Below are 27420 nucleotides of genomic sequence, written 5' to 3'. Positions count from 1 at the left end.
CAGGTGGAGTCCCCGTCGACGTCGATGGAGGGAGCTCCGTCCCCGCCGGCGCGGGAGTCCACCGCTCGACGACACCGAGACCTCGGTGCCTCGACGTCGAGCCGGGCCCGGTTCAGGACTCAGCTACATGAGCTTATGTCCGATACCGAGGATGAGGCCTCGTGGGGGGAAGAGGAGGACCCTAGATATTTCTCCTCAGAGGAGTCTACGGGCCTTCCCTCGGACCCCACGCCTTCACCGGAGAGGAAGCTCTCACCTCCTGAGAGTCTCTCTTTTGCCTCCTTTGTGCGGGATATGTCTATTAGCATTCCCTTCCACGTGGTCTCTGTGGAAGAGCCGAGGGCCGAGATGCTCGAGGTCCTCGACTATCCATCACCACCTAGAGAGTCCTCCACGGTACCGCTGCACAATGTCCTCAAGGAGACGCTGCTTCGGAACTGGGTGCGACCGTTAACTAACCCCACCATTCCCAAGAAAGCAGAGTCCCAGTACAGGATCCACTCCGACCCAGAGTTAATGCGGCCCCAACTGCCCCATGACTCTGCGGTCGTGGATTCTGCTCTCAAGAGGGCACGGAGTTCGAGGGATACCGCCTCGGCGCCCCCGGGGCGGGAGTCTCGTACTCTGGACTCGTTTGGGAGGAAGGCCTACCAATCCTCCATGCTCGTGACCCGCATCCAGTCATACCTGCTCTATATGAGCATCCACATGCGGACCAATGTGCAACAACTGGCGGACCTGGTCGATAAGCTCCCGCCGGAGCAGTCCAGGCCTTATCAGGAGGTGGTCAGGCAGCTGAAGGCGTACAGAAAGTTCCTGTCCAGGGGTATCTATGACACCTGTGACGTGGCATCTCGTGCTGCGGCCCAAGGTATAGTGATGCGCAGGCTCTCATGGCTGCGTGCCTCTGACCTGGACAACCGCACCCAGCAGAGACTGGCCGACGTCCCTTGCCGGGGGGATAACATTTTTGGTGAGAAGGTCGAGCAGATGGTGGACCAACTGCATCAGCGGGAAACCGCCCTCGACAAGCTCTCCCACCGGGCGCCTTCAGCATCCACCTCAGAAGGTGGACGTTTTTCCCGGGCCCGGCAGGCTGCACCCTATTCTTTTGCAAAGTGTAGGTACAACCAGCCGGCCCGAAGGCCTCGTCAGGCACAGGGACAGCCCCAGCGCGCTCGTTCTCGTCAACAGCGTGCGCCTAAGCAGCCCCCTGCGCCTCCACAGCAAAAGCCGGGGACGGGCTTTTGACTGGATCCAAGGGAACATAGCCGCCCTCAAAGTGTCCGTACCGGACGATCTGCCGGTCGGGGGGAGGTTAACATTTTTTCACCAAAGGTGGCCTCTCATAACCTCCGACCAGTGGGTTCTCCAAATAGTGCGGTGCAGATACGCCCTGAATTTGGCCTCCCTGCCACCAAATTGTCCTCCGGGAGCTCAATCTTTCAGCTCCCATCACAAGCAGGTACTTGCAGAGGAACTCTCCGCCCTTCTCAGTGCCAATGCGGTCGAGCCCGTACCACCCGGGCAGGAAGGGCAGGGATTCTATTCCAGGTACTTCCTTGTGGAAAAGAAAACAGGGGGGATGCGTCCCATCCTAGACCTGAGAGGCCTGAACAAATTCCTGGTCAAAGAAAAGTTCAGGATGCTTTCCTTGGGCACCCTTCTGCCACTGATTCAGAAAAACGATTGGCTATGTTCCCTGGATTTAAAGGACGCATACACTCACATCCCGATACTGCCAGCTCACAGACAGTATCTCAGATTCCGCCTGGGCGCACGGCACTTTCAGTATTGTGTGCTGCCCTTTGGGCTCGCCTCTGCCCCACGGGTGTTTACAAAGTGCCCCGTGGTGGTAGCGGCATACCTTCGCAAGCTGGGAGTGCACGTGTTCCCATATCTCGACGATTGGCTGGTCAAGAACACCTCGGAGGCAGGAGCCCTCCGGTCCATGCAGTGCACTACTCAACTCCTGGAGCTGCTGGGGTTTGTGATAAATTATCCAAAGTCCCATCTCCAGCCAACTCAGTCTCTGGAATTCATAGGAGCTCTGCTGAATAATACCCAGACGGCTCAGGCCTTCCTTCCCGAAGCGAGGGCCAACAACCTCCTGTCCCTGGCTTCGCAGACCGGAGCGTCTCAGCAGGTCACAGCTCGGCAGATGTTGAGACTTCTGGGGCATATGGCCTCCACAGTTCATGTGACTCCCATGGCTCGTCTTCACATGAGATCTGCTCAATGGACCCTAGCTTCCCAGTGGTTTCAGGCCACCGGGAATCTAGAAGATGTCATCCGCCTCTCCACCAGTTGCCGCACTTCACTGCTCTGGTGGACCATCCGGACCAATTTGACCCTGGGACGTCCATTCCAAATCCCGCAGCCCACGAAAGTGCTGACGACGGATGCATCTCGCCTGGGGTGGGGAGCTCATGTCGATGGGCTTCACACCCAGGGTCTGTGGTCCCTCCAGGAAAAGGATCTGCAGATCAACCTCCTGGAGCTCCGAGCGATCTGGAACGCACTGAAGGCTTCCCGCAGCCCACGAAAGTGCTGACGACGGATGCATCTCGCCTGGGGTGGGGAGCTCATGTCGATGGGCTTCACACCCAGGGTCTGTGGTCCCTCCAGGAAAAGGATCTGCAGATCAACCTCCTGGAGCTCCGAGCGATCTGGAACGCACTGAAGGCTTTCAGAGATCGGCTGTCCTACCAAATTATCCAAATTCGGACAGACAATCAGGTTGCAATGTATTACGTCAACAAGCAGGGGGGCACCGGATCTCGCCCCCTGTGTCAGGAAGCCGTCGGGATGTGGCGTTGGGCGTGCCGGTTCGGCATGCTTCTCCAAGCCACGTACCTGGCAGGCGCAAACAACAGTCTGGCCGACAGACTGAGCAGAGTCATGCAACCGCACGAGTGGTCGCTCCATTCCAGAGTGGTACGCAAGATCTTCCGGGAGTGGGGCACCCCCTCGGTGGATCTTTTCGCCTCTTGGACCAACCACAAGCTGCCTCTGTTCTGTTCCAGACTTCAGGCACACGGCAGGCTAGCGTCAGATGCCTTTCTCCTTCATTGGGGGACCGGCCTCCTGTATGCTTATCCTCCCATACCTTTGGTGGGGAAGACCTTACTGAAGCTCAAGCAAGACCGCGGCACCATGATTCTGATCGCGCCCTTTTGGCCCCGTCAGATCTGGTTTCCTCGTGTGCTATTTTTCAGTATCTACATTGCTGTGTACAGATATTCAACTGTCGTCTTCAGAGCTGTTCTGCAAGTTAGACAGTTAAAGGATTTGCATACTGTTCTCCAAGTTAAATGGTTATATACTTCATTATGTTATACAAGTTGAACAGTTTCAAGAATTTCATAGTTTTATGTTATGCAAGTTGAACAATTTAAACAAATACAAAAATCTGTACATAATTGGCCATACCTCAGCTCTGAAACGAGTTGTTGGTGAGCCCTCTGTCACGGCTAAGCCGTAGTTGTAAGCACGTTTATCTGGTGCTTCCTGGCTGCTTGGATTCCTCACGACGTGGACGCTTCGGCGTCGCCTCCTCTCCGATGTCCGGATGCACCGAGGGTGACCGGTGACGACGCTTCTTATCCTTCTTGCGATGCCCGTCACCGGCGCCGGGAGGTATGGAGGATGAGGAGGTCGATCCCCCTCGGTCTCGAGGGACCGGGTCAGACAGGGTTCGGTCCCGTGGGCCACGAGCTGAGGGAGTGACCGGGGCCGACTGCCCACGCGGCCTCTCACCTCTACTCTCACCGGAGGACCGGCGGGCCGACGGGACCTGTTCTCCTGGGGTCGATGCCATCGGTGCCGATGTCTCGGGCATCGATACCGGTACCGAAGGACCGGGCGTCGATACCGATGCCGTCGAGGTCGACGTCGAGGGGCCGGCGCAAGTTCCAAAAAGACGGTCCCGTAGAATTTGCCTCGCAACCTGAGTCCGTTTCCGGAGACCGAGACACAGGGGACATGACTTGAGATTGTGCTCCGGCCCGAGGCACTGGAGGCACCAAGCGTGGGTGTCGGTCTGCGAGATCGGCCGGCCGCACCGACCACACTTTTTAAATCCACTCGGGACCTTCGAGGACATCGACGGAAAAATCGCGTCGGCGAAGTCAAAGTCGTCGATGGTGGCGGAAATCACACCTCAAAAAGGGGAAAAACGACCGTGCGGCCACTAGGCCGCAACGCGGCGCCCCCGCTAGAAACGAGGGAAAAATGGGAGCGCGTGCTCCACACGCTCCGTGTTTTTTTTTTTTTTTTTTTTTTTTAAATACAACCGGGCGGTGTACTAAACGAAAAATAAAGAGAAAAAAGACAAGAGAAGCGATTCGCGTAAACGCGAACGACTTTCCGGCGGCTGAGAAAAAGAGAGAGCGGCAAAGCACGACTCTCTCCAGACGCGGAAAAAAAGGTACTGGCGGGAGCGGTCGCGCACGGGCGGGAAGACGGCCGCGCATGCGCGGTGGGCGTGCCCTGCGTGCTGACCGTCCCGCGAAGCTTCCCAAATGTACAAACATTCTATACATGTTATTACCGAAATTGTGGATTTTTCCCAAGTCCACTTAGTAGCGGTCTATGGACTTGTCCTTTAGGAAACAGTACAAACCCTTTTTAAACTCTGCCAAGCTAACCGCCTGCAAATTAATACTGTCAAGTACTAAGCATGATGTAAATAGGAACAACAAACAGTTTGAAATGTCTATATGCGAATGCCAGGAGCCTAAGAAATAAGATGGGATAGTTAGAATATATTGCACTAAATGAAAAATTAGATATAATAGGCATCTCTGAGACATGGTGGAAGGAAGATAACCAATGGGACACTGTCATACCGGGGTACAAATTATATCGTAGTGATAGGGTGGATCGAATTGGTGGAGGGGTAGCATTGTATATTAACGACAGCCTTGAATCAAATAGATAGAAAATTCTGTAAGAAACAAAACACTTCTTGGAGTCACTGTGGATTGAAATTCCATGTGTAAAGGGGAAAAGGATATTGATAGGAGTGTACTACCGTCCGCATAGCCAGGATGAACAGACGGATGCAGAAATGTTAAAGGAAATTAGGGACGTAAACAAACTGGGCAACACGATAATAATGGGTGATTTAACTTACCCCGATATTGACTGGGTAAATGTAACAACGGGCCATGCTAGGGAGGTAAAATTCCTTGATGAAATCAAGGACAGCTTTATGGAGTAGCTGATACAGGAGCAGAGAGGAGGAAAAATTCTAAACCTAGTCCTTAGTGGAGCGCATGATCTGCTGCGGGAGGTAATGGTGCTGAGACCGCTTGATAACAGTGATCATAATATGATCGGCTTTGATATTAGCTTTGAAGTAAGTATACATAAGAAATCAAATACGTTAGCGTTTAACTTTAAAAAAGGAGACTTTGATAAAATGATAAGAATGGTGAAAAAAAAACTTAAGAGGAGCGACTGCGAGGGTCAAAAATTTACATCAGGTGTGGATGCTGTTCAAAAACACCATCCTGGAAGCCCAGGCCAAATATATTCCGCGTATTAAAAAAGGAGGACGGAAGACCAAATGACAGCTGGCGTGGTTAAAACGTGAGGTGAAGGAAGCTATTAGAGCTAAAAGAAAATCCTTCAGAAAATGGAAGAAACCGACTGAAAATAATAAGAAACAGCATAAGGAATGTCAAGTCAAATGCAAAGTGCTGATAAGGAAGGCTAAGAAGGACTTCGAAAAAAAGATTGCGTTGGCGGCAAAAACAAATAGTAAAATTTTTTTTAGGTATATTAAAAGCAGGAAGCTGGCAAAAGAATCGGTTGGACCGCTAAATGACCAAAGAGTAAAAGGGGCGATCAGGGAAGACAAAGCCGTAGTGAACAGATTAAATGAATTCTTTGCTTCGGTCTTCACAGAGGAAGATTTGGGTGGGATACCGGTGCCGGAAATGGTATTTGAAGCTGATGAGTCGGAGAAACTTAATGAATTCTCTGTAAACCTGGAGGATGTAATGGGGCAGTTCTACAAACTGAAGAGTAGCAAATCTCCTGGACCGGATGGTATTCATCCCAGAGTACTGCTAGAACTGAACAATGAACTTGCGGAGCTATTGTTAGTAATATGTAATTTATCCTTAAAATTGAGCATGGTACCGGAAGATTAGAGGGTGGCCTCGATCCACTTCAATCCGGATTTCGCCCTCTACACTCGACAGAAACAGCACTCTCTAAAGTCTGTAATGACCTGTTCCTTGCCAAATCCAGAGGCCACTACTCCATCCTCATCCTCCTCGATCTATCCGCCGCTTTTGACACTGTCAATCATGACTTACTTCTTGCCACACTGTCCTCATTTGGGTTCCAGGGCTCTGTCCTCTCCTGGTTCTCCTCCTATCTCTCCCACCGCACCTTCAGAGTTCACTCTCATGGATCTTCCTCCACCCCCATCCCGCTATCTGTTGGTGTTCCCCAGGGATCTGTCCTTGGACCCCTTCTCTTCCCAATTTACACCTCTTCCCTGGGCTCCCTGATCTCATCTCATGGTTTCCAGTATCATCTCTATGCTGATGACACCCAGCTGTGTCTCTCCACACCAGACATCACCGCAGAGACCCAGGCAAAGGTATCAGCCTGCTTATCCGACATTGCTGTTTGGATGTCCAACCGCCATCTGAAACTGAACATGTCCAAGACCGAGCTCATCGTCTTTCCACCAAAACCACTTCTCCTCTTCCTCCACTTTCTATCTCAGTTGATAACACCCTCATCCTCCCCATCTCATCTGCCCGCAACCTCGGAGTCATCTTTGACTCCTCCCTCTCCTTCTCTGCGCATATCCAGCAGAGAGCCAATACCTGCCTCTTCGTCCTCTTTAATATCAGCAAAATTCACCCATTCCTCTCTGAACACACCACCCGAACTCTCGTCCACGCTCTCATTACCTCTCGCCTGGACTACTGCAACTTACTCTTCACCGGCCTCCCACTTAGCCATCTATCCCCCCTTCAATCTGTCCAGAACTCTGCTGCACGTCTTATATTCCGCCAGAACCGATATACTCATATCACCCCTTTCCTCAGGTCACTTCACTGGCTTCCAATCAGAAACTGCATTCAATTCAAGCTTCTCCTTCTTACCTACAAATGCACTTAGTCTGCCGCCCCTCACTACCTTTCTACCCTCATCTCCCCTTACGTTCCCACCCAAAACCTCCATTCACAGGACAAATCCCTCCTCTCAGTACCCTTCTCCACCACCGCCAACTCCAGGCTCCGCTCATTCTGCCTCGCCTCACCCTATGCTTGAAACAACTTTCCTGAGCCCTTACGCCAAGCCCACTCCCTGCCCAACTTCAAGTCTTTGCTTAAAGCCCACCTCTTCAATGTTGCGTTCGGCACCTAACTCTTACCGTTCAGTAAATCCAGACTGCCCCAATTTGACTGCCCCTATCGGACTGACTGTTCACTTGTCTTTTAGATTGTAAGCTCTTTGAGCAGGGACTGTCCCTCTATGTTAAATTGTACAGTGCTGCGTAACCCTAGTAGCGCTTTAGAAATGTTAAGTAGCAGTAGTAATGCTGATTTTTAAAAAAGGTTCCAGAGGAGATCCGGGAAATTATAGACCGGTGAGTCTGATGTCGTTACCGGACAAAATGGTACAGACTATTATAAAGAGCCAAATTACAGAGCACATTCAAAAGCATGGATTAATGAGACAAAGTCAACATGGAATTAGTGAAGGGAAATCTTGCCTCAATCTACTACATTTCTTTGAAGGTTGATACAGTAACATTGACAGTAAAATGATAGCAGATCAAGACTCACATGGTCTGCCCCACAAGATTGGCAGGCATGGCTTTGGCTTTTTGAGTAGCCCTAGCCACACATGCTTAAAGCATAAAAGCAGTTAGCCAAACATGATGGAGTTTGTTATAACCATATATCATCCCCAAGTATTGATGACAGTATTCAACTTACCAGTCAAGATGTCTTCCTCTCTCCCCTGAGCTGCACAGTACCCTCACTCACAGTATGCTCCAATAAAGTGGTACAACACTGGAGTTGCAGAAGCTTCACCTGTCTTTTGACATATGTGTGACATATACAAGTCTGTCCAGCATCAGCCTTAGTTATCCCATGCTGGATTTGGCAAGTCTTCATTAAGTATTTTGCCGTTTGCAGGACACAGATGTAGAAGTTTGTCTGGCTTCGTCCTTAGTTCCCATAACTCTCAACAGCCAAGTTGTATTTCCATTCTCTTTATATTTAGGCATCCCCAGTGTCTAACTATCCCATGTATTTTTGAATTCAATTACCATTTTTGACTCTACCACCTCTCCTGGAAGGACATTCCAGGCAAAAGTATTTCCTGATGTTACTTCTAAGTCTACCTCCCTGCAACCTCAATTCATATCCTCTAGTTCTACCACCCCTACACCTCTCTAGAAGAGATTTTGTGTATGAGCTTCTGCAGCCATTAACATCTGCTGTGCATTGGAACACAACCCCACATGTGGAAATAAAAATCTAACATCAAGCACTGAAAAAACAAATCAACCAGCGTAATATTGAAAAATGATCAAGGACTTTTCTTGTTGTTTAAACATGAATGTTCAACAATTCTCTTGTGGTTTCTCATATTGCATATGCTCTATGTACAAAACCTTACAGGTTAATTTGCTTCTAAAGAACAATGACAAAGATGTTTACACATGTAAAGCAGTGCTTTATGCATAGAAGCTAAGCTTTATAAAACTGTGCGCATTTGATATGCATGCAAAGATATGTCTATATAGCCTGTAGACATGACTTCACACAAACTACATGCTGGCATTCCTGGGGAAAAGACTGGATAAGGGTTTTGAAAATATGTGCACAAAATTATCTCAGAAAATACATCTGTCAAAAAGCAGGTATTATGGACTTGCATTAAATTCCCTAGGGGAATTTGCAAAATGGAAGCATATATATATTCATTCTGAAATTCTACACAAGGAAAAGAATGTGCATACTATTTTACACATACACTCAACAAATATTTGAAGCAATTTTTTTTAATAACAAATTTACTGTAGGTATAAATTAACTCTACTCAAAATATCAAAATTTCTAAGTTATACTTTATTAAAATCAAATACTCTTACCTTTCGATGATCTTTCCCTTTAAGCCATCCACAACTTCAAGACAAATGTCTCCTTGAGACCAATTAAGACTAAATGATCCATTTGTTAAGTCCATCTGAACAGGGTACACAGATTCCACCAAACTAATATAAGGTCTGTTGACCAGATAGAACATAGGAAGTTTTGATGTAAGAGAATCACCAACACGTTGTTTTATAGCCATTTCAAATCCTCTAGTATCTGTGCAATTTGCATCCCCTAAAAATAGAAAAAGTTAAATAGGCATACAAGTGGGAAAAATACAGATTTCACACACATAAGTAAAGCTTAACTGTACTGTCCATGAAATGGTTCTGGGAAACAGGAGCAAATGTTCTGGGTTTTAATTGCTCATTTTATGCTGTTTATAGTTTGTTAAAAACAAATCTTGATGCTTAATTTGAGAAAACATGTCAAAGCAGTTTACAAATGATAAAATAGAAATGAACTACAATAAAAATGATAAGAAAGCAACAATTCATTCTCAACAAGCATATAAACTCAACACTCCATCTATTTTTTCCTCTGCATTCAAAGCTGCACTCAAATTCATATAAGGAAAATAACTGCTTCTAGTCTTTAATTTTCTTATTTTTGGTGTCTATTTCCATTTTGATCAAGGCTCTGCGTTCCATCTACTCTAGTCTACATTTGTCTCTGCTTCTCATTTGTATGACTGCTTGTTAATCTTGATGCCTATCTTCACTACCAAGAGTAAAAGATTACATTCCTCCTTAACAGAGTAAAGTGATACGCTCTTAAAACTTCAAGAGATTTCTAGAGTTGTATACCATGCATCTGCAGACTTTCAATTTCTGTGGAGTAACCTTAGTTACTCCTACAGCTTACAAACTGAAAGCAAATTGCGACGGCCTAGCCTGAACTGTTTAGATGGGAATGGTTTGCTCAAAGAGCAGTCAAGCAACTACTGGGAAATAAAACAGGGGTGACCAACTCCTAGGCCAGGCAAGTAGGTTTTCTGAGGATTTCTATCCTGCTGTCCTTAGAAAACACAAACGCAACTTTGCTTTCTGCAAGGACAAATAGGATAACATGTTCTCATTTCTCATAAATGAGAATCACTGGTTACAAGCTGTTTTAGCAAAAAAAAAGTAAAACACAAACATTTTTCTTGGCAACAGGTCATTTTGTCTTTGATTTAATACAAGAAATTAGCGTTGGAAGCAAAAATACATAGTAAAAACTTTTTTAGATACATTAAAAGCAGGAAACCGGCCAAAGAGTCGGTTGGGCCGCTGGACGAAAATGGTGTTAAAGGGGCGATCAAGGAGGACAAAGCCGTAGCGGAGAAATTAAATGAATTCTTTGCTTCGGTCTTCACCGAGGAGGATTTGGGGGGGACACCGGTGCCGGAAAGAATATTTGAAGCGGGGGAGTCGGAGAAACTAAACAAATTCTCTGTAACCTTGGAGGATGTAATGGGTCAGTTCAGCAAGCTGAAGAGTAGTAAATCACCGGGACCTGATGGTATTCATCCCAGAGTATTAATAGAACTAAAAAATGAACTTGCGGAGCTACTGTTAGAAATATGCAATCTGTCCCTAAAATCGAGTGTAATACCGGAAGACTGGAGGGTAGCCAATGTTACTCCGATTTTTAAGAAAGGTTCCAGAGGAGATCCGGGAAATTATAGACCGGTGAGTCTGACGTCGGTGCCGGGCAAGATGGTGGAGGCTATTATTAAGAATAAAATTGCAGAGCATATACAAAAACATGGACTGATGAGACAAAGTCAGCACGGATTTAGTGAAGGGAAGTCTTGCCTCACCAATCTAATGCATTTTTTTGAGGGGGTAAGCAAACATGTGGACAATGGGGAGCCGGTTGATATTGTATATCTGGATTTTCAGAAGGCGTTTGACAAAGTGCCGCACGAAAGACTCCTGAAGAAATTGCAGAGTCATGGAATCGGAGGTAGGGTATTATTATGGATTAAGAACTGGTTGAAAGATAGGAAGCAGAGAGTAGGATTGCGTGGCCAGTATTCTCAGTGGAGGAGGGTAGTTAGTGGGGTCCCGCAGGGGTCTGTGCTGGGTCCGTTGCTTTTTAATGTATTTATAAATGACCTAGAGATGGGAATAACTAGTGAGGTAATTAAATTCGCCGATGACACAAAATTATTCAGGGTCGTCAAGTCGCAGGAGGAATGTGAACGATTACAGGAGGACCTTGCGAGACTGGGAGAATGGGCGTGCAAGTGGCAGATGAAGTTCAATGTTGACAAGTGCAAAGTGATGCATGTGGGTAAGAGGAACCCGAATTATAGCTACGTCTTGCAAGGTTCCGCGTTAGGAGTTACGGATCAAGAAAGGGATCTGGGTGTCGTCGTCGATGATACGCTGAAACCTTCTGCTCAGTGTGCTGCTGCGGCTAGGAAAGCGAATAGAATGTTGGGTGTTATTAAGAAGGGTATGGAGTCCAGGTGTGCGGATGTTATAATGCCGTTGTATCGCTCCATGGTGCGACCGCACCTGGAGTATTGTGTTCAGTACTGGTCTCCGTATCTCAAAAAAGATATAGTAGAATTGGAAAAGGTACAGCGAAGGGCGACGAAAATGATAGTGGGGATGGGACGACTTTCCTATGAAGAGAGGCTGAGAAGGCTAGGGCTTTTCAGCTTGGAGAAGAGACGGCTGAGGGGAGATATGATAGAAGTGTATAAAATAATGAGTGGAATGGATCGGGTGGATGTGAAGCGACTGTTCACGCTATCCAAAAATACTAGGACTAGAGGGCATGAGTTGAAGCTACAGTGTGGTAAATTTAAAACGAATCGGAGAAAATTTTTCTTCACCCAACGTGTAATTAGACTCTGGAATTCATTGCCGGAGAACGTGGTACGGGCGGTTAGCTTGACGGAGTTTAAAAAGGGGTTAGATAGATTCCTAAAGGACAAGTCCATAGACCGCTATTAAATGGACTGGAAAAATTCCTCATTTTTAGGTATAACTTGTCTGGAATGTTTTTACGTTTGGGGAGCGTGCCAGGTGCCCTTGACCTGGATTGGCCACTGTCGGTGACAGGATGCTGGGCTAGATGGACCTTTGGTCTTTCCCAGTATGGCACTACTTATGTACTTATGTACTTATGTAAGCCACATTGGAAATAATTAGGGCTGTACATTTCACATGTTAATAACATGATTAACGTGTTAAATGTTTAACTCATGTTAAAAATTTTTCAACACAGGATAACGTCTTTCTCCCCCCCCCAACCTGTAAACATCAGCATTGTTCTGCCTGTATTTCTTTCTTCTCTAGAACACTCCTCTCCAGCTCCTTCTCCCACCTTCTCATGGCCACTGCACTCAGACCACGCTGCTCGTCACCCAGCTCCAAGCCTCTCTTTGAAACAGAAAGTTCTGTCAGTGGAGGTGGAACTTCCTGTTACAGAGAGGCTTTGCACAGATAACACAGTAGTATGTTTTCAGATGGAATTGCAGAGAAGTGGGGGCTGCTGGAGAGGTAAAAGAGTTCGCACAGCCAGCAGAAAAAAAAAGGAAGATAGATACTGGGGAAGGGGGGAGTGGGTGTTGGCAACAGAAAGAGAAGAGCTAGAGATGCAGGGGAGGAGGGGGCAGCAGGGGGAGAAAGAGGTGAAGAGCGAGTGATGCGGGGGAGGGGTGGCAGCAGCAGAAAGAGAAGAGTGAAATTTGGGGAAGGAGGGGGTGACAGTGGGAGAAAGGAGAAGCATCAGAGATGTGAGGCAGAGGGTCAGCTGCAGTGGGAGAAACAGGAATAGAGCCAGAGATGCAGGGGAGGAGGGGACCACAGCAGGAGAAAAGGAAGAGCGAGAGATGCAGAGTAGTGGGGTGTTAGAGAGAGATATGTGCCAAAGAAGAAGAGGAAGTGCCAGGAGAAAAAAAAAAGAGAAAGAAAGATGGGGACCTCAAAGGGGGAGGAGGAGAGACAGATGCTAGAAATAGGGGGTGGAAGAATCAAAGAAGGGAGATGATGCCAACAAAAGGGGGGGGGGGGGGAAGAGAAGGAAAAAACATGGTAATCATGGACAGAGGGAAGGGAGGCGATAGTGCCAGGGAAGGGAAGGCAACGGAGGAGAGGGAGATAGAATCAAAGTTATAGGTTGAATGTGTAGGATTTCAACCCCCCCCCCCTCACCTGCCAAAAAACCCCAAAAACGTATACAACTATGTGTACATGCTACATTTATTTTGCACTCGGACCATGTGATTAAGAAATCTAATCACGATGAAACCTTTCATTGCTGGACAACCCTAGAAACAATACAAAATGGCACTAGAAAGATATTTGATTGCTCAAACAAATTTCTCAGGATACAAAGACCAAAGCCACTGCATAAGAAATTCCTTTTTAAACAAAGCAACCTGAATATGAGGTTGAAAGTCTGTCACAAATTTGTACACCTCTTCCATGGAAGCTGGCCTTAAATGGGCAACAAATACTGCCATGGCTTTAACAATTATGAGACCTGATATGCTCTTCCAAGGTCAAGTCCTGCTTGGGATGCAATATGCTACACAAAGACTGTGCACTCAGCTATAGCAGCTCTGCATTTAATGGGATCAAAAGAAAAACATACCAGGGTGGAGTTTCTAAGGGTTTTAATTTGCCCAAGATAGAACATGGGAATATTTTACAGTCCAAGGTGTGGAAGGCATGCAAAGAACATAAATGTTGCCATCAAGCCCAGGTAGTGGCTAATCCAGGTCACAAATACCTGACAAGATCCAAAAAAGGTAAAATAGACTTTATTCTGCTTATCCTAGAAATAAACAGATGATAAATTCATCTTAATAATGGCTTATGGACTTTTCTTTTAGGAAGTAATCAAAATATTTTAAACCCTGCTAAGATAACTGCTTTTACCACATTATCTGGCAACCAGTTGTTTCAGAATGCAGCAGCAAGATTCATAGAAGGTTGATAGCGATGTGACCACATCACACCATTTTTGCAAAAACTTCATTGGCTACCAGTACAATACAGGGCTAAATTTAAAACTCTATGTCTGATCTTCAAGGCCCTGAAAGGAAATGGCCCCGAGTATCTGAAGAATAGGATGATCCTCCACACACCACCAAGGACACTAAAGTCCTCCCAAGGACTTTTACTAACTACACGATGTGATACCTGCAAGTGAGCCTTCTCCGGAGTAGCCCCCACACTCTGGAATGCATTGCCTGAAAGTCTTGTGTTAAGCGAAGTCTATCTCTATTTCAGGAAGCAGGTGAAAGCTTGGCTCTTCAACTAAGCCTTTAATGGAAGAAGTAACTAACTTGTTAGTCTCACTCGCACACACAAATATTGACTCGGGCTGCACATACTGCAGCGGGACATGTTTATCCAGTCCTACCTTAGCTGAGACATTTAACCATCTCTCTGACCTCATGTGCAACTTTCTTCAAATCAGTCATATTACTTTCTAATTCTTCCTGCTTTCTTGCTCATCTATGTGTTACAACTTTGCCTTACCCTTCACTGTCAATTGTAGTGTTCTATTGCGTATTGTGTGGTCATTGCGGGTAGTATACCATGCAATACTTTGTATTGTTACTTGAATATTTTTACTGCTGTAATTTCCTATTGCTCATGTTTGATCTATTCTTACTGTACACTGCCTTGAGTGAATTCCTTCAAAAAGGCGGTAAATTAATAATAATAATAATAAATAAAACGAATTTCAGAGTTTAATTACACGTTGAGTGAAGAAAGAGTTCCTCCGATTTGTTTTAAATTTACTACTTTGAAGCTTCATCGTGTGACCCTAGTCCTAGTATTTTTGGAAAGAGTAAACAAGTGATTCACATCTACCCATTCCACTCCACATATCTCCCCTAGCCATCTTTTGTCCAAGCTGAAGAGCCCTAGCTGCTTTAGATTCTCTGATAGAGAAGTTGTCCCAATAAATTTATCATTTTCATCACTCCTCTCTGTAACTTTAAGTGCACGTCTGATAAGCGCATGCTCTGTTTAACTGCATGCCGTACTTCGGTCCCGTTTTTGGCGCCATCAATTTCTATGGGAAAAACCTTTGGTTTAGTGCACCACTGATAAGTGCAAGATTCGCTTATATGCATGGTTTAAGACCACTCCTCTGCAGGAAAGACTCCGCATAAGCGCACACACGGAATATGGAAGCCGATTGGCGCGTGACAAAGGGGCGGTAAATTTGAAATCTCGTTTGTTAACTGCTACAGGCAGAAGCAGCAAAATAATGTTGTTAGAGTGTACACTGGAGTCGTTGTCATCGCGCAACTGAGACTTTAACGCTGGCTAAACGAATAGAAGTTCTTAAAAAATTAGAAAACAAAATCAAGCATCTATTGCTAAAGAATATGGTGTCAATCCCAGTCAAATTTCACGTATCTTGAAGCAGAAAGACCAGCTTCTGGAAGACTGGCAAAACAATACAAATCCACACAGGAAACAAAAACGAGTGGGAAAAGCTAAGGATGTAGAAGATGTTCTTCTTCGGTGGTTTTCTCTAGTCAGGAGCAGTTTCCTGTCAGTGGTCCACTGCTTATGGAGCAAGCTAATCAGCTAGCTTAAAGTCTTGGACTAACTGAATTCAAAGCCACTGTTGGATGGTTGGAAAGATGGAAGGAGAGGAACAACATAAAATTCAAGAAACAGCATGGTGAAAAACAAGACGCTGACGTCTTTGGTGCTGAAAATTGGGTTGTTTCAGTTCTTCCTACCATCTTGAACGAGTTTGCACCTCATGACATTTACAATGCTGATGAAACCGGTCTCTACTGGCGAGCGATTCCTGATGGAACACTTGCATTTAAACAAGCCGAAACTACAGGAAGTAAAACGTTGAAGGACCGACTGATGAACCTCCTTTGCTGCAATATGGATGGGAGTGAAAAGTTGGAATCACTCGTCATTGGAATGAGCAAACAGCCCCGTTGCTTCACGAATGTTAAGTGACTTCTATGCCATACGAGGCTAATGCAAATTCATAGATGACTGGGGAAATTTGGAAGCAGTGGCTAAAGAAGTTAGACACTAGAATGCGGGCACAAGAGAGTCAGATTTTGTTGCTTTGTGATAACTGTGCTGCACACAGTGATGATGTCAGGCTGTCTAAAGTCAAGGTGGTCTTCCTGCCACCAAACACTACCTCTCTGATCCAACCTATGAATCAAGGCATAATAGCCAATTTCAAACATTATCGGACTCTTGTGCTACGTCGTCTGATGAGCATTATGGATGACCAGACTGGCAAGGATAAACAAGCTGTTGAACTAGCTCATAATCTATCACTGTTGGATTCCCTACATACGCAAAAAGAAGCCTGGAATCATGTTACACAGGCAACCATTGTGAACTGCTACAAGGGGGCAAGCTTTGTTAAGGATGTGGAGAGGGACGAAACAGATGCAGCTGTTGCAAACGCGTCAGATGAACAGGTTATTGACATCCCAGCCGGTGTTACTGAAGAGGAGTTTCATCACTACGTACCTGCTGATTACAATCTACAAACAGCTGACGACAGCACTGATGTCGAGATATGCGCCTACACGCAGGCAACACTGGCTGATGATGAAACAGATGATGAATGGAGCAGCGAGGCACATGCTGACGAAATTCAACAACCTCCTGTCACTTTTGCAAGAGCACTGCAGAATCTCAACACCGTGCAGGCCTACCTGGAGGCCACTGGATGTCAGTCCTATGATAGTTTATACCATCTGGCAGACGTAGTCTATGGAACTCGCAGACACAATATTGTACAGAGGCTATGACTGATTAATTCAAGTAAGCCTAACGTCAGTTAACGGAGACTGATGTCAAGCTTCTTTGGGTCACAACAGTTAAGTGCACACTCCGGTTAACTACATGTATTTCTTTGGTCCCAGACCTTTGACTTAAGCGGATTGCAATATATATATATATATATATATATATATATATATATATATATATATATATATATATTTTTTAGAGCTGTGGTGACCAGAATAGCACACAATATTCGAGATGCGGTCACAACATGGAGCGATACAGTGAAGATACATACCTGTAGCAGGTATTCTCCGAGGACAGCAGGCTGATTGTTCTCACATGTGGTTCGACATCCGCATCAGCCCGGGAACCATCATTTTTGCAAGCAAAATATAAAAAAAAAAAATCTTACCAGAGCTTTGTGGCATGTGTGCAGCGCGCATGTGCGGCCGATTTCCTGCCCGTCGCTTGAGTGTTCCTGCTCAGTTTAATCAAAAAGCAAATAATAAACAACAACTTCAAAGGGGAGGTGGGCGGGTTTGTGAGAACAATCAGCCTGCTGTCCTCGGAGAATACCTGCTACAGGTATGTATCTTCACTTTCTCCGAGGACAAGCAGGCTGCTTGTTCTCACATGTGGGGTATCCCTAGCAACCAGGCTCACTCAAAACAATGAACATTGGTCAATTGGGCCCCTCAACGGTGAGGACATAACAGAGATTGACCTGAAACCAAAAACAACAGAGTGCAGCCTGGAACAGAACAAAAATGGGTCTAGGGGGGTGGAGTTGGATTCTAAACCCTGAACAGATTCTGCAGCACCGACTGCCCAGACTGTCGCGTTGGATATCCTGCTGGAGGCAGTAGTGAGATGTGAATGTGTGGACTGATGACTACGTTGCAGCCTTGCAAATCTCCTCAATGGAGGCTGACTAAGTGAGCCACTGACGCAGCCATGGCTCTAACATTGTGAGCCGTGACATGGTCCCCTAGAGTCAGCCCAGCTTGGGTGTAAGTGAAGGATATGCAATCTGCTGGCCAATTGGAGACTGTGCATTTTCTGATGGAAACTCCCCTCCTGTTGGGATCAATCAAAAGAAGCAAACAACTGGGCAGACTGTCTAAAGGGCTTTCTCCGCTCCACGTAAAAGGCCAATGCTCTCTTGCAAACCAAGGTATGCAAATTGCTTTCGCCAGGGCAGGTATGATGGGGAAAAAATGTTGGCAAGACAATTGACTGGTTCAGATGGAACTCCGACACCACTTTCGGCAGGACTACAATGTTGTGATGAAACTTGATATAAGGTGCATGCACTACCAAGGCCTGAAGCTCACTGACTCTACGAGCTGAAGTAACAGCCTCCAAGAAAATGACCTTCCAGGTCAAGTACTTCAGATGCCAGGAATTCAGTGGCTCAAAAGGAGCTTTCATCAGCTGGGTGAGAACGACGTTGAGATCCCATGACACTGGTGGAGGTTTGACAGGGGGCTTTGACAAAAGCAAACCTCTCATGAAGCGAACAACTAAAGGCTGTCCAGAGAGAGGCTTACCCTCTACACAGTGGTGATAATCACTAATCGCACTAAGGTGAACCCTTACAGAGTTGGTCTTGAGACCAGACTCTAACAAGTGTAGAAGGTATTCAAGCAGGGTCTGCATAGGACAAGAAAGAGGATCTAGGGCCTTGCTGTCACACAAGATGGCAAACCTCATCCATTTAAAAGAGTAACATTTCTTCGTGGAATCTTTCCTGGAAGCAAGCAAGACTTGGGAGACGCCCTCTAAAAGACCCAAGGAAGCGAATTCTAAGCTCTCAACATCCATGCCATGAGAGCCAGAGACTGGAGAATGGAATGTAGAAGTGACCCGTCATTCTGAGGGTTGGAAAACACTCCAATCTCCACGGTTCTTTGGAGGACAACTCCAGAAGAAGAGGGAACCAAATCTGGCGCAGCCAGAAGGGTGCAATCAGGATCATGGTTCCACAGTCTTGCTTGAGTTTCAGCAAAGTCTTCCCTACTACAGGTATGGGAGGATACGAATACAGAAGGCCTGTTCCCCAATGTAGGAGAAAGGCATCTGACACTAGTCTGTCGTGGGCCTGAAGCCTGGAACAGAACTGAGGGACCTTGGGACTGATCTGAGTGGCAAAAGGATCCACCAAGGGGGTGCCCCACGCTCGGAAGATCTTGCGGACAACGTCCATGTTCAGTGACCACTCGTGGGGTTGAATTATCCTGCTCAACCTGTTAGCTAGACTGTTGTTTACCCCTTCCAGATAAGTGGCTTGGAGAAACATGCTGTGACGGTGAGCCCAAAGCCACATCTGGACGGCTTCCTGACACAGAGGGCGAAATCCGGTGCCCCCCTGCTTGTTGGTGTAGTACATCAACCTGATTGTCTGTCTGTATCGATATGATTTGGTTGGACAGCCGATCTCTGAAAGTCTTTGGAGCGTTCCAGATCGCTCTCAATTCCAGATTGATTGATCTGTAGATCCTTTTCCTGAAAGGACCAAGCTCCTTGAGTTTGAAGCCCATCGACATGAACCCCCCCACCCCCAGGAGGGATGCATCTGTTGTCAGCACTTTCTGTGGCTGAGGAATTTGGAATAGACGTCCTAAGGTCAAATTGGTCCGAATCGTCCACCACTGTAGAGACTTCCGGAAGTCGGTGGACAGCTGGATCACATCCTCTAGATCTCCTGTAGCTTGGCACCACTGGGAGCTGATCTCATGTGTAGATGAGCAATGGAAGTTACATGAACTGTGGAGGCCATGTGCCCCAGGAGTCTCAACCTCTGCTGAGCCGTGATCTGTTCACACGCTCTTACTAAGGACACCAGGGACAGGAGGTTGTCCCCCCCCCCTGCCTTGGGAAGATAAGCACGAGCTGTGTTCAACAGAGCTCCAATGAATTACAATTCCTGAACTGGGGTGAGATGGGATTTGGAATAATTTATCACAAACTCCAGTAGCTCTAGAATCCGAATAGTCATTCGCATGGACTGCGGAGCGCCTGCCTTTGAGGTGCTCTTCACCAGCCAATCATCGAGATAAGGGAACACATGCACTCCTAGTCTGTGTAGCGACGCTGCAACTACCGCCAGACACTTTATGAATACTCTGGGTGCGGACGCCAGACCAAAGGGCAGTACACAGTACTGAAAGTGCTGTGTTCCCAGCCGAAATCGAAGATACTTCCTGTGCGCTGCAAGTATCGAGATATGTGTGTAAGCATCCTTTAAGTCCAGAGAGCATAGCCAATTGTTCTCTTGAATCATTGGAAGAAGGGTGCCAAGAGAAACTATCATGGTCTAGGATGGGACGCATCCCCCCTTTCACACAAGTACCTGGAATAGAATCCCAGCCCTTCTTCGCCTGGTGGAACGGGTTCGACCGCATTGGCCTGTAGAAGGGCGGAGAGCTCCTCTGCAAGTACCTGCTTGTTCTGGGAGCTGTAGGATTGAGCTCCCGGTGGGCAATTTGGAGGTTTGGATTCCAGATTGAGAGTGTATCCTAACCGGACTATTTGAAGAACTCACCAGTCGGAGGTTATGAGAGGCCACCTTTAGTGAAAAAATATCTACCTGGACACTTTTATTGAGGCTATGCTTAACTGGAGCCAGTCAAAAGCCTGTCCCTTGCTTTTGCTGGGGAGCCGTATGGGCCTTAGACGCACACTGTTGACAAAAACGAGTGCGCTGGGGCTGAGCCTGGGCAGGCTGCCGAGAAGCAGGAGTGTACCTACACCTAGGATAGGAATAGGGAGCACTCCTCTTCCCTCCAAAATACCTCCTAAATGAGGAGGCAGTAGCAGAAGGCGCCCGGTGGGAGAGAGAATCCATAACATCATTATTCTTCTTGATCTGATTTACTTTATTTTTGTTACATTTGTACCCCATGCTTTCCCACTCATGGCAGGCTCAATGCGGCAGGCAATGGAGGGTTAAATGACTTGCCCAGAGTCACAAGGAGATGCCTGTGCCGGGAATCGAACTCAGTTCCTCAGTTCCCCGGGACCAAAGTCCACCACCCTAACCACTCTTCCACTGATCAACAAGATCATCTATTTTTTCTCCAAAAAGGTTGTTCCCCCCCCCCCCCCCCCGGCAAGGAACATCCGCCATCCTCTGCTGGACCGAATGATCCAGGTCAAAGACACGCAGCCATGAGAGTCTGCGCATCACTATACCTTGGGCAGCGACACTGGATGTCACATTAAAAGTGTCAAAAGAACCCCTGGCCAAGAACTTGCGACACGCCTTCTGCTGCCTCACCACCTGGCGAAAAGGCTCAGCCAGCTCTGTAGGGAGTGCATCAACCAAGCTGGACAGTTGACGTATTGAGTCCCGCAAGTGGACGCTCGTGAAGAGCTGGTATGACTGGATCTTGGCAGCGAGCATAGCGGCCTGATATGTCTGCCTCTCAAAAGAATCAAGAGTCCTAGCTTCTATGCCTGGGGGCGCCGAAGCATAGTCTCTAGCACTCCTGGCTCTCATGAGAGCCGAGTCCACCACCATGGAATTGTGGGGTAACTGAGACCTCATCAACCCAGGTTCACCATGGATCTGATACTGGGATTCAGCTTTTTTCGGGACCACGGGGCCAGACAAAGGGGCTGACCAGTTTCGCATAAGGACTTCCTTCAGTACCTTATGCAGAGGAACTGTCACAGCCTCTTTAGGTGGAGAAGAATAATCCAGGACCTCAAGCATCTCAGCCCTGGGTTCATCCTCAACCTCCACAGGGAAGGGAATAGCTGTAGCCATTTCCCGGACAAAAGAGAAGAACAGACTCTCCGGTGGAGACAGTCTCCTTTCTTTTGGAGGGGAAGGTTCATAGGGAATTCTGTAGAACTCATCAGAAGAGAAGTACCTGTGATACTAATCTGACTCCCACGAACGCTCCTGCTCAGTGTAAGAAAAAACCTGAGTTAAGGTGCTTCGACAGTGGACCTGCCTCGACGCCAAGGAACGATGTCCTCTGTGGCGATGTTGAGAGGCCGATGCCCGGTCCGACTGTGGTGAAGCTCCCTCCACCGTCGAAGGGGAGGGCCAGACACCGCTGCAGCAGATGGTACAGAACACCGAAGCTGACTGACGTAGCAGTCCCTCCAGAAGTTCTGGAAACAAGGCCCGGATGCGCTCGTCGAGAGCCGCCATCGGAGAAGGCTGCGGGGTCAGTGGAACAGGCGGTGTCACAATCTGTAGAGGCGCAGGAGCAGGTACTGGGCTGCTAGGAGACCGATGCATCGGCACCACCTGTATCAAGGGGGAGCGGTCCTCTCGGCGCCAACGCTTCTCGGGTGCCAACTCTCTCAATGCCCTGGAGCACCCGGTACCGTATGTCGAGGGAGAACGAAGATGGTGCTTCTTTGCCTTCGCTTGACGCCCGTCATCGAGACTCCTCGGTACTGATGAGGCCTGCATAACAGAAGGCCTTGAGGCAAGTGGAGACCCACTCGACGCCTCACTGCTCCCAGTGCAAATTGGTTTCTGAGCAGCCATTACCCTTGTTCCCGACGTCGATGCTCCTGTCGATGTTGATGCCGCCAACCTCGGTACCGATATCGAAGGACTGGATAAAGACCCAAAAAGCTTCTCTCGTTGGGCTTTGAGACGCTTGGGTCCGTTTCAAGGCACTGGATACACCAGGCGTTGGTATCTGTACCTGAGATGGTCTGGTTGCACAGAGTAGAACGTTTGAAGCCGCTGGGTGTCTTCGATGACATGGAAGGAAAAACGGCCTCGGAGAACTGAAACGACGCGATTGTGCCAAAAAAGAAGGCACAAAAAAAGGGAATAAACTCAACCGCGCGGCCGGTCATGTCGAAAAAGAAAGGAAACCTTAAAGGTGGACAAAAAAAACCAAGAAAACTACGGGAAAAATACTTTTAAAAAAGTCTTCACGCTCGTCCAACCGGGTGGGACTGTCTGCGCATGCGCGGTGCACGCGATTTGCACGCCAGAATTCTCTGGCAAAACTTTTTCATTAATTTTGCTTGCAAAATATCCAATTCCTGGGCCACCGTGGACGTCGACCCACATGTGAGAACAAGCAGCATGCTTGTCCTCGGAGAATGCCCTATACATGGACATTCATTACACATTTCAAGCTAGGCTGCAATTTTTACAGAATTGAGCTGCTAAACTGATTTTAAGAAATTGAATCATGCCACTCCACAGCTAAAAGATTTACATTGGCTGCATGTAAGGAATAGATTTTAAGATGGCTTGTTTGACATTTAAAATTATTATAGTTGCCCCTTCGAACATGTCTATCTGATGAGTTACCCATCTGATTGTTCATCAATTCGAGCAAGTTAATTTTTAAATTTTGTTTCAAATTTGTTAATAAGATCAGTTTTAAACGTTATGATAGTTTTTAATTATTATGCTACTAAATTATGACATTCTATACCAATTCAAATTAGGATTATAGGTACATATTTAAATTTTTGAAAACTTTGAGAACTTATTTGGTAAATATTTCTGATTTATATGATCTAATACCTGTACATGAACGCTATGTTAACTGCTTAGGTTTTATTTGGCTATAAGCGGGTTATAAATGTTGGGAATGGATTGGAATGAAGTTGCAAAGGATATCTACTGTAGCAGCATTTAATTTTCTAAAGGGCAACAATGATAAAATGAAGAAAATGGTTACAAAGAAGCTAAAAGGACCAGCTGTAAAGATTAGGACTTTCACTGTTTACTAAGCTGCAGTAAGGGCACTGAAAAAACATTCACACTCCCAAGCTTTGCCCCCGTCAAATTCTTTTGCAGCATTGCATCATTATGATGCTGAAAAAAGAAGTACTGTGGTGGAACCAGAGGCAATGAAAGTAGCACAACCCAAGAAACATCCCCCAAATAATGACAGATTGGTAAAAAGAAGAAAATTCTTACTGATCGGAGACTCCATTAACGGAGGCATTAACTTAGGAACACAGTTCAGGGGTTCAAACCTAGTGAAATGTCTTCCAGGATCTTCAGCTACAAGATATACAGATCAAATACTGAAAGTGATCTGAGAAGAGAGCAAGGCTTCAAATACTGATGTTGTAATTCACCTGGGGACAAATGACCTGGCCAACAATAGCAAGTTTATAGCACAGAGAGCGTTCCAGAAAATTGGGGAGGGACTGAAATCTTTGGGTCGGACTGTGGCTTTTTCTGAAGCAATTACCACATGGGGGAAGGGAGAGAAAAGACTACGCAAAACAGAGGATTTCAATAAGTGACTTGAGTCTTGGTATAAAGAAGAAGGTTTTAGATACATAGGAGAATAGGGTAATACTTGGAAAAATAACAGGCTGTACTGTAATGATGTGCTACATCTTTCTGTGTCAGGAAAAAGGAACCTTGGGGAGAAATTAAGCCAGTATGTTTCTAGACATTTAAACTAGAAGGCGGGGGTGACAAAAGGAAACAAGGGAATTCAGAAAGTCACCCCCAGAATAAACATGATGGCACAGGGAAAGGTCACCTAAATGTAGAAAACCACTTAAACTCACTAAGCATATGGAAAGCAATGAGGACAAATGCTCGTAATCTAGGTAAAAAAGTTCCAAGACTTGCAAGCCCTGATGTTTGAAGAAAACTTGGATATTGTTGCTATTACGGAGACGTGGTTGAATGATTCCCATGAATGGGATATGACCGTACCAAGCTATAATCTCTTTAGAAATTATAGAGAGGGCCGAAGTGGAGGAGTGGCGCTGCATGTGAGAGACAATATTAGAGCGGCTGAAATGCGGGGAACCTGGGGAAAAGAAGCAGCTTTATGGATCACCCTGGAAAGAGAAGATGGAACCTGTATCCACACGGGGGTTTATCTACAGATCTCCTCCACAAACGGAGAAGTTAGACAAGGTTCTGATAGAAGATATTCAAAAGATTGGTATAGAAACATGATGGCAGATAAAGGCCATATGACCCATCCAGTCTGCCCATCCTCTGTAACCCCTAATTATTCCTGTTCCTAAGCGATCCCACATGCTTATCCCATGCCTTTTTAAAATCTGGAACAGTCCTTGACTCCACCACCTCCACCAGTGCTACTGAAAGGGGAGGTGCTACTGTTGTGAGATTTCCACATCTGATGTGGATTGAACGTCAAGTCTGCAGAAATGGAAAGAAGTAGGGAGACTGCAGATGCCTGTCAAAATGCCTTGCTCAGACAAAGGGTGATGGAACCCACAAGGGAAGGGTCGATGCTGGATCCAGTGCTCACGAACAGAGGAAGTGTTTCCAATATCCGGGTGGGTGCCCACCTATGTAATAGTGATCATCATACTATATAGTTTGATATAAGGGTGAAGGTGGAGTGCGAACATGAGGATCATCAAGCTCAATTCTAGCAGTACGAGGGAATGATTGAAGTTCGATTATATCCCTTGCTGAGAACGCTGAGAGTTCAAGAGGTGGGCCCACCGGCGGTCAGCGTCTGAAGAGGACAGATTTAAAATCATAACTGCGGGTGGACCACCATTATTTAAGCTAAGTTCCTATACACTTTTGAAAATTGTATTGAAAAAGATGTAGAAAGGAGCATACATCTTAATTAAGAACGAAGTGGAGTGCTCCTGTGAGTTCTCACTTAGGTTGTGAGTGAGCTAATAGGACAGGCTTGTATGTTTAGGTAATTTTCTCATAATATTTATATTATTATTTGAGCACTTGAGGTTTTTTTGCTCACGATATTAAATGTTGAAAAACAGTGAAGTGGTTCAATGATTGAGAGACTTGTCTACCCTTAGAGACATAAAACGTTTCACGTAGTCTCACTTGGGTGATTTTATACTCTGAGACCACTTCCTTCACGTAAACTTTTTTTTTATTGAGTTATCATTTATATATTATTTACACGCTAGTCCTGTCCTTTCATTTACCACCTTTGTGATTGCACTTTATAGACCTAGGTTTCTATATATACAAGTAGGAAATCAAGCAGGGAGACCAAAGTGAGGCTTGGCTAACAGGAAGAAAAACAACAGGAAAAAAGGTAGTGGAGAGGTCACAGAGCTAGATACAGAGAAACAGTAGGTCTGGACATAAGGGCACTGCCACAACCATGGCAAGAAGACTCGTGAGTAAGCTGAAAGGGTTGAACTTAGGACCGAAAGTGGTGAACTGGATAGGAAACTGGTTGACCAAAAGGTTGCAGACAATGGTGGTAAATGGAATCCACTCGGAGGAAAGGTTGGTGAGCAGTGGTTCCTCAAGGGTCCTGCTGGGGCCTATTCTAATATATTTGTGGGAGATATTGCTGATGGGTTGGAAGGAAAGGTTTGCCTTTTTGCAGATGACACAAAAACAACCAATAGAGTGGATATACTGGAGGAAGTAGAAATGATGAGAAGGGAATCTTCGAACGTTAGAAGAAAGGTCGAGGGTCTGGCAGTTAAAATTTAAAATCAAGAAGTGTAGAGTGATGTACTTGGGGTGCAGAAACCCTAAAGAGAGATACCGGTATAGGAGAGAAAAGATTAGTAAGCTTGACTCAGGAGAGAGACCTTGGGGTGTTGGTGTCTGAGGATCTAAGGGTGAAGAAACAATGCAACAAGGTGATGGCTGTGGCCATAAGGATACTAGGCTGCATAGAGAGGGGTATAATTAGCAGAAGAAAGGAGGTGTTGATGCCCCTCTACAAGTGTTTGGTAAGGCTCCACTTTGAGTATTGTGTTCAGTTTTGGAGGCTGTATCTTGCAAAAGATGTAAAATGACTGGAAGCGGTGCAAAGAAAAGCTACAAAAATGGTATGGGATTTGCATTGCAAACCATACGAGAGACTTGCTGACCTGAACACGTATACCCTGGAGGAAAGGAAAAACAGGGGTGACATGATACAGACGTTCAAATATTTGAAAGGTATTAATCTGCAAATGAACCTTTTCCGGAGATGGGAAGGCGGTAGAACTCGAGGACATGAAATGAAATTGAAGGGGGCCAGACTCAAGAAAAATGTCAGGAAGTATTTTTTCATGGAGACAGTGGTGGATGCTTGGAATGCCCTCCCACGGGAGGTGGTGGAGAAAAACGATAATGGAATTCAAACATGCGTGGGATAAACATAAAGGAATCCTGTTCAGAAGGAAGGGATTCTCAGGAGCTTAGCGGAGATTGGATGGCAGGGCTGGTGGTGGGAGGCGGGGCTAGTGCTGGGCAGACACATATGGTCTGTGCCCTGAAAAAACAGATACAAATCAAGGTAAGGTATACACAAAAAGTAGCACATATGAGTTATCTTGTTGGGCAGACTGGATGGACCATGAAGGTCTTTTTCTGCTGTCATCTGCTATGTTACTATGAAGGCGGGTAGAACTAGAGGACATGAATTGAGGTTGAAGGGAGGTAGACTCAGGACTAATGTCAGGAAGTATTTTTTCACGGAGAGGGTGGTGGATATGTAGAATGCCCTCTCACAGGCGGTGGCGGAGATGAAAATGGTAATGGAATTCAAACATGCGTGGAATCCTGTTTAGAAGGAATGGATGCACGGAATCTTAACGGAGATTAGGTG

At 46.3% G+C, this 27420-nt stretch overlaps 1 protein-coding gene across 3 annotated transcripts in view; it reads right to left on the bottom strand.

Moving 5' to 3' along the window:
* Positions 1-27420, bottom strand: part of ADAD1 (adenosine deaminase domain containing 1) — a 349421-nt gene that overhangs the window by 54363 nt on the left and 267638 nt on the right. For all 3 annotated transcript variants that reach the window (XM_030191773.1, XM_030191775.1, XM_030191774.1), the window contains one exon: positions 9140-9377. In XM_030191773.1, coding sequence (XP_030047633.1) covers positions 9140-9377 — 238 coding nt within the window. The remainder of the gene's footprint in view (positions 1-9139; positions 9378-27420) is intronic.

The sequence above is a fragment of the Microcaecilia unicolor genome, chromosome 2 (genome assembly GCF_901765095.1).
Source record: "Microcaecilia unicolor chromosome 2, aMicUni1.1, whole genome shotgun sequence".
In the NCBI taxonomy this organism is placed as follows: Eukaryota; Metazoa; Chordata; class Amphibia; order Gymnophiona; family Siphonopidae; genus Microcaecilia; species Microcaecilia unicolor.
The sequence above is the reverse complement of the archived record's forward strand: the minus strand, read 5'-3'. Positions and strand labels throughout refer to the sequence as shown.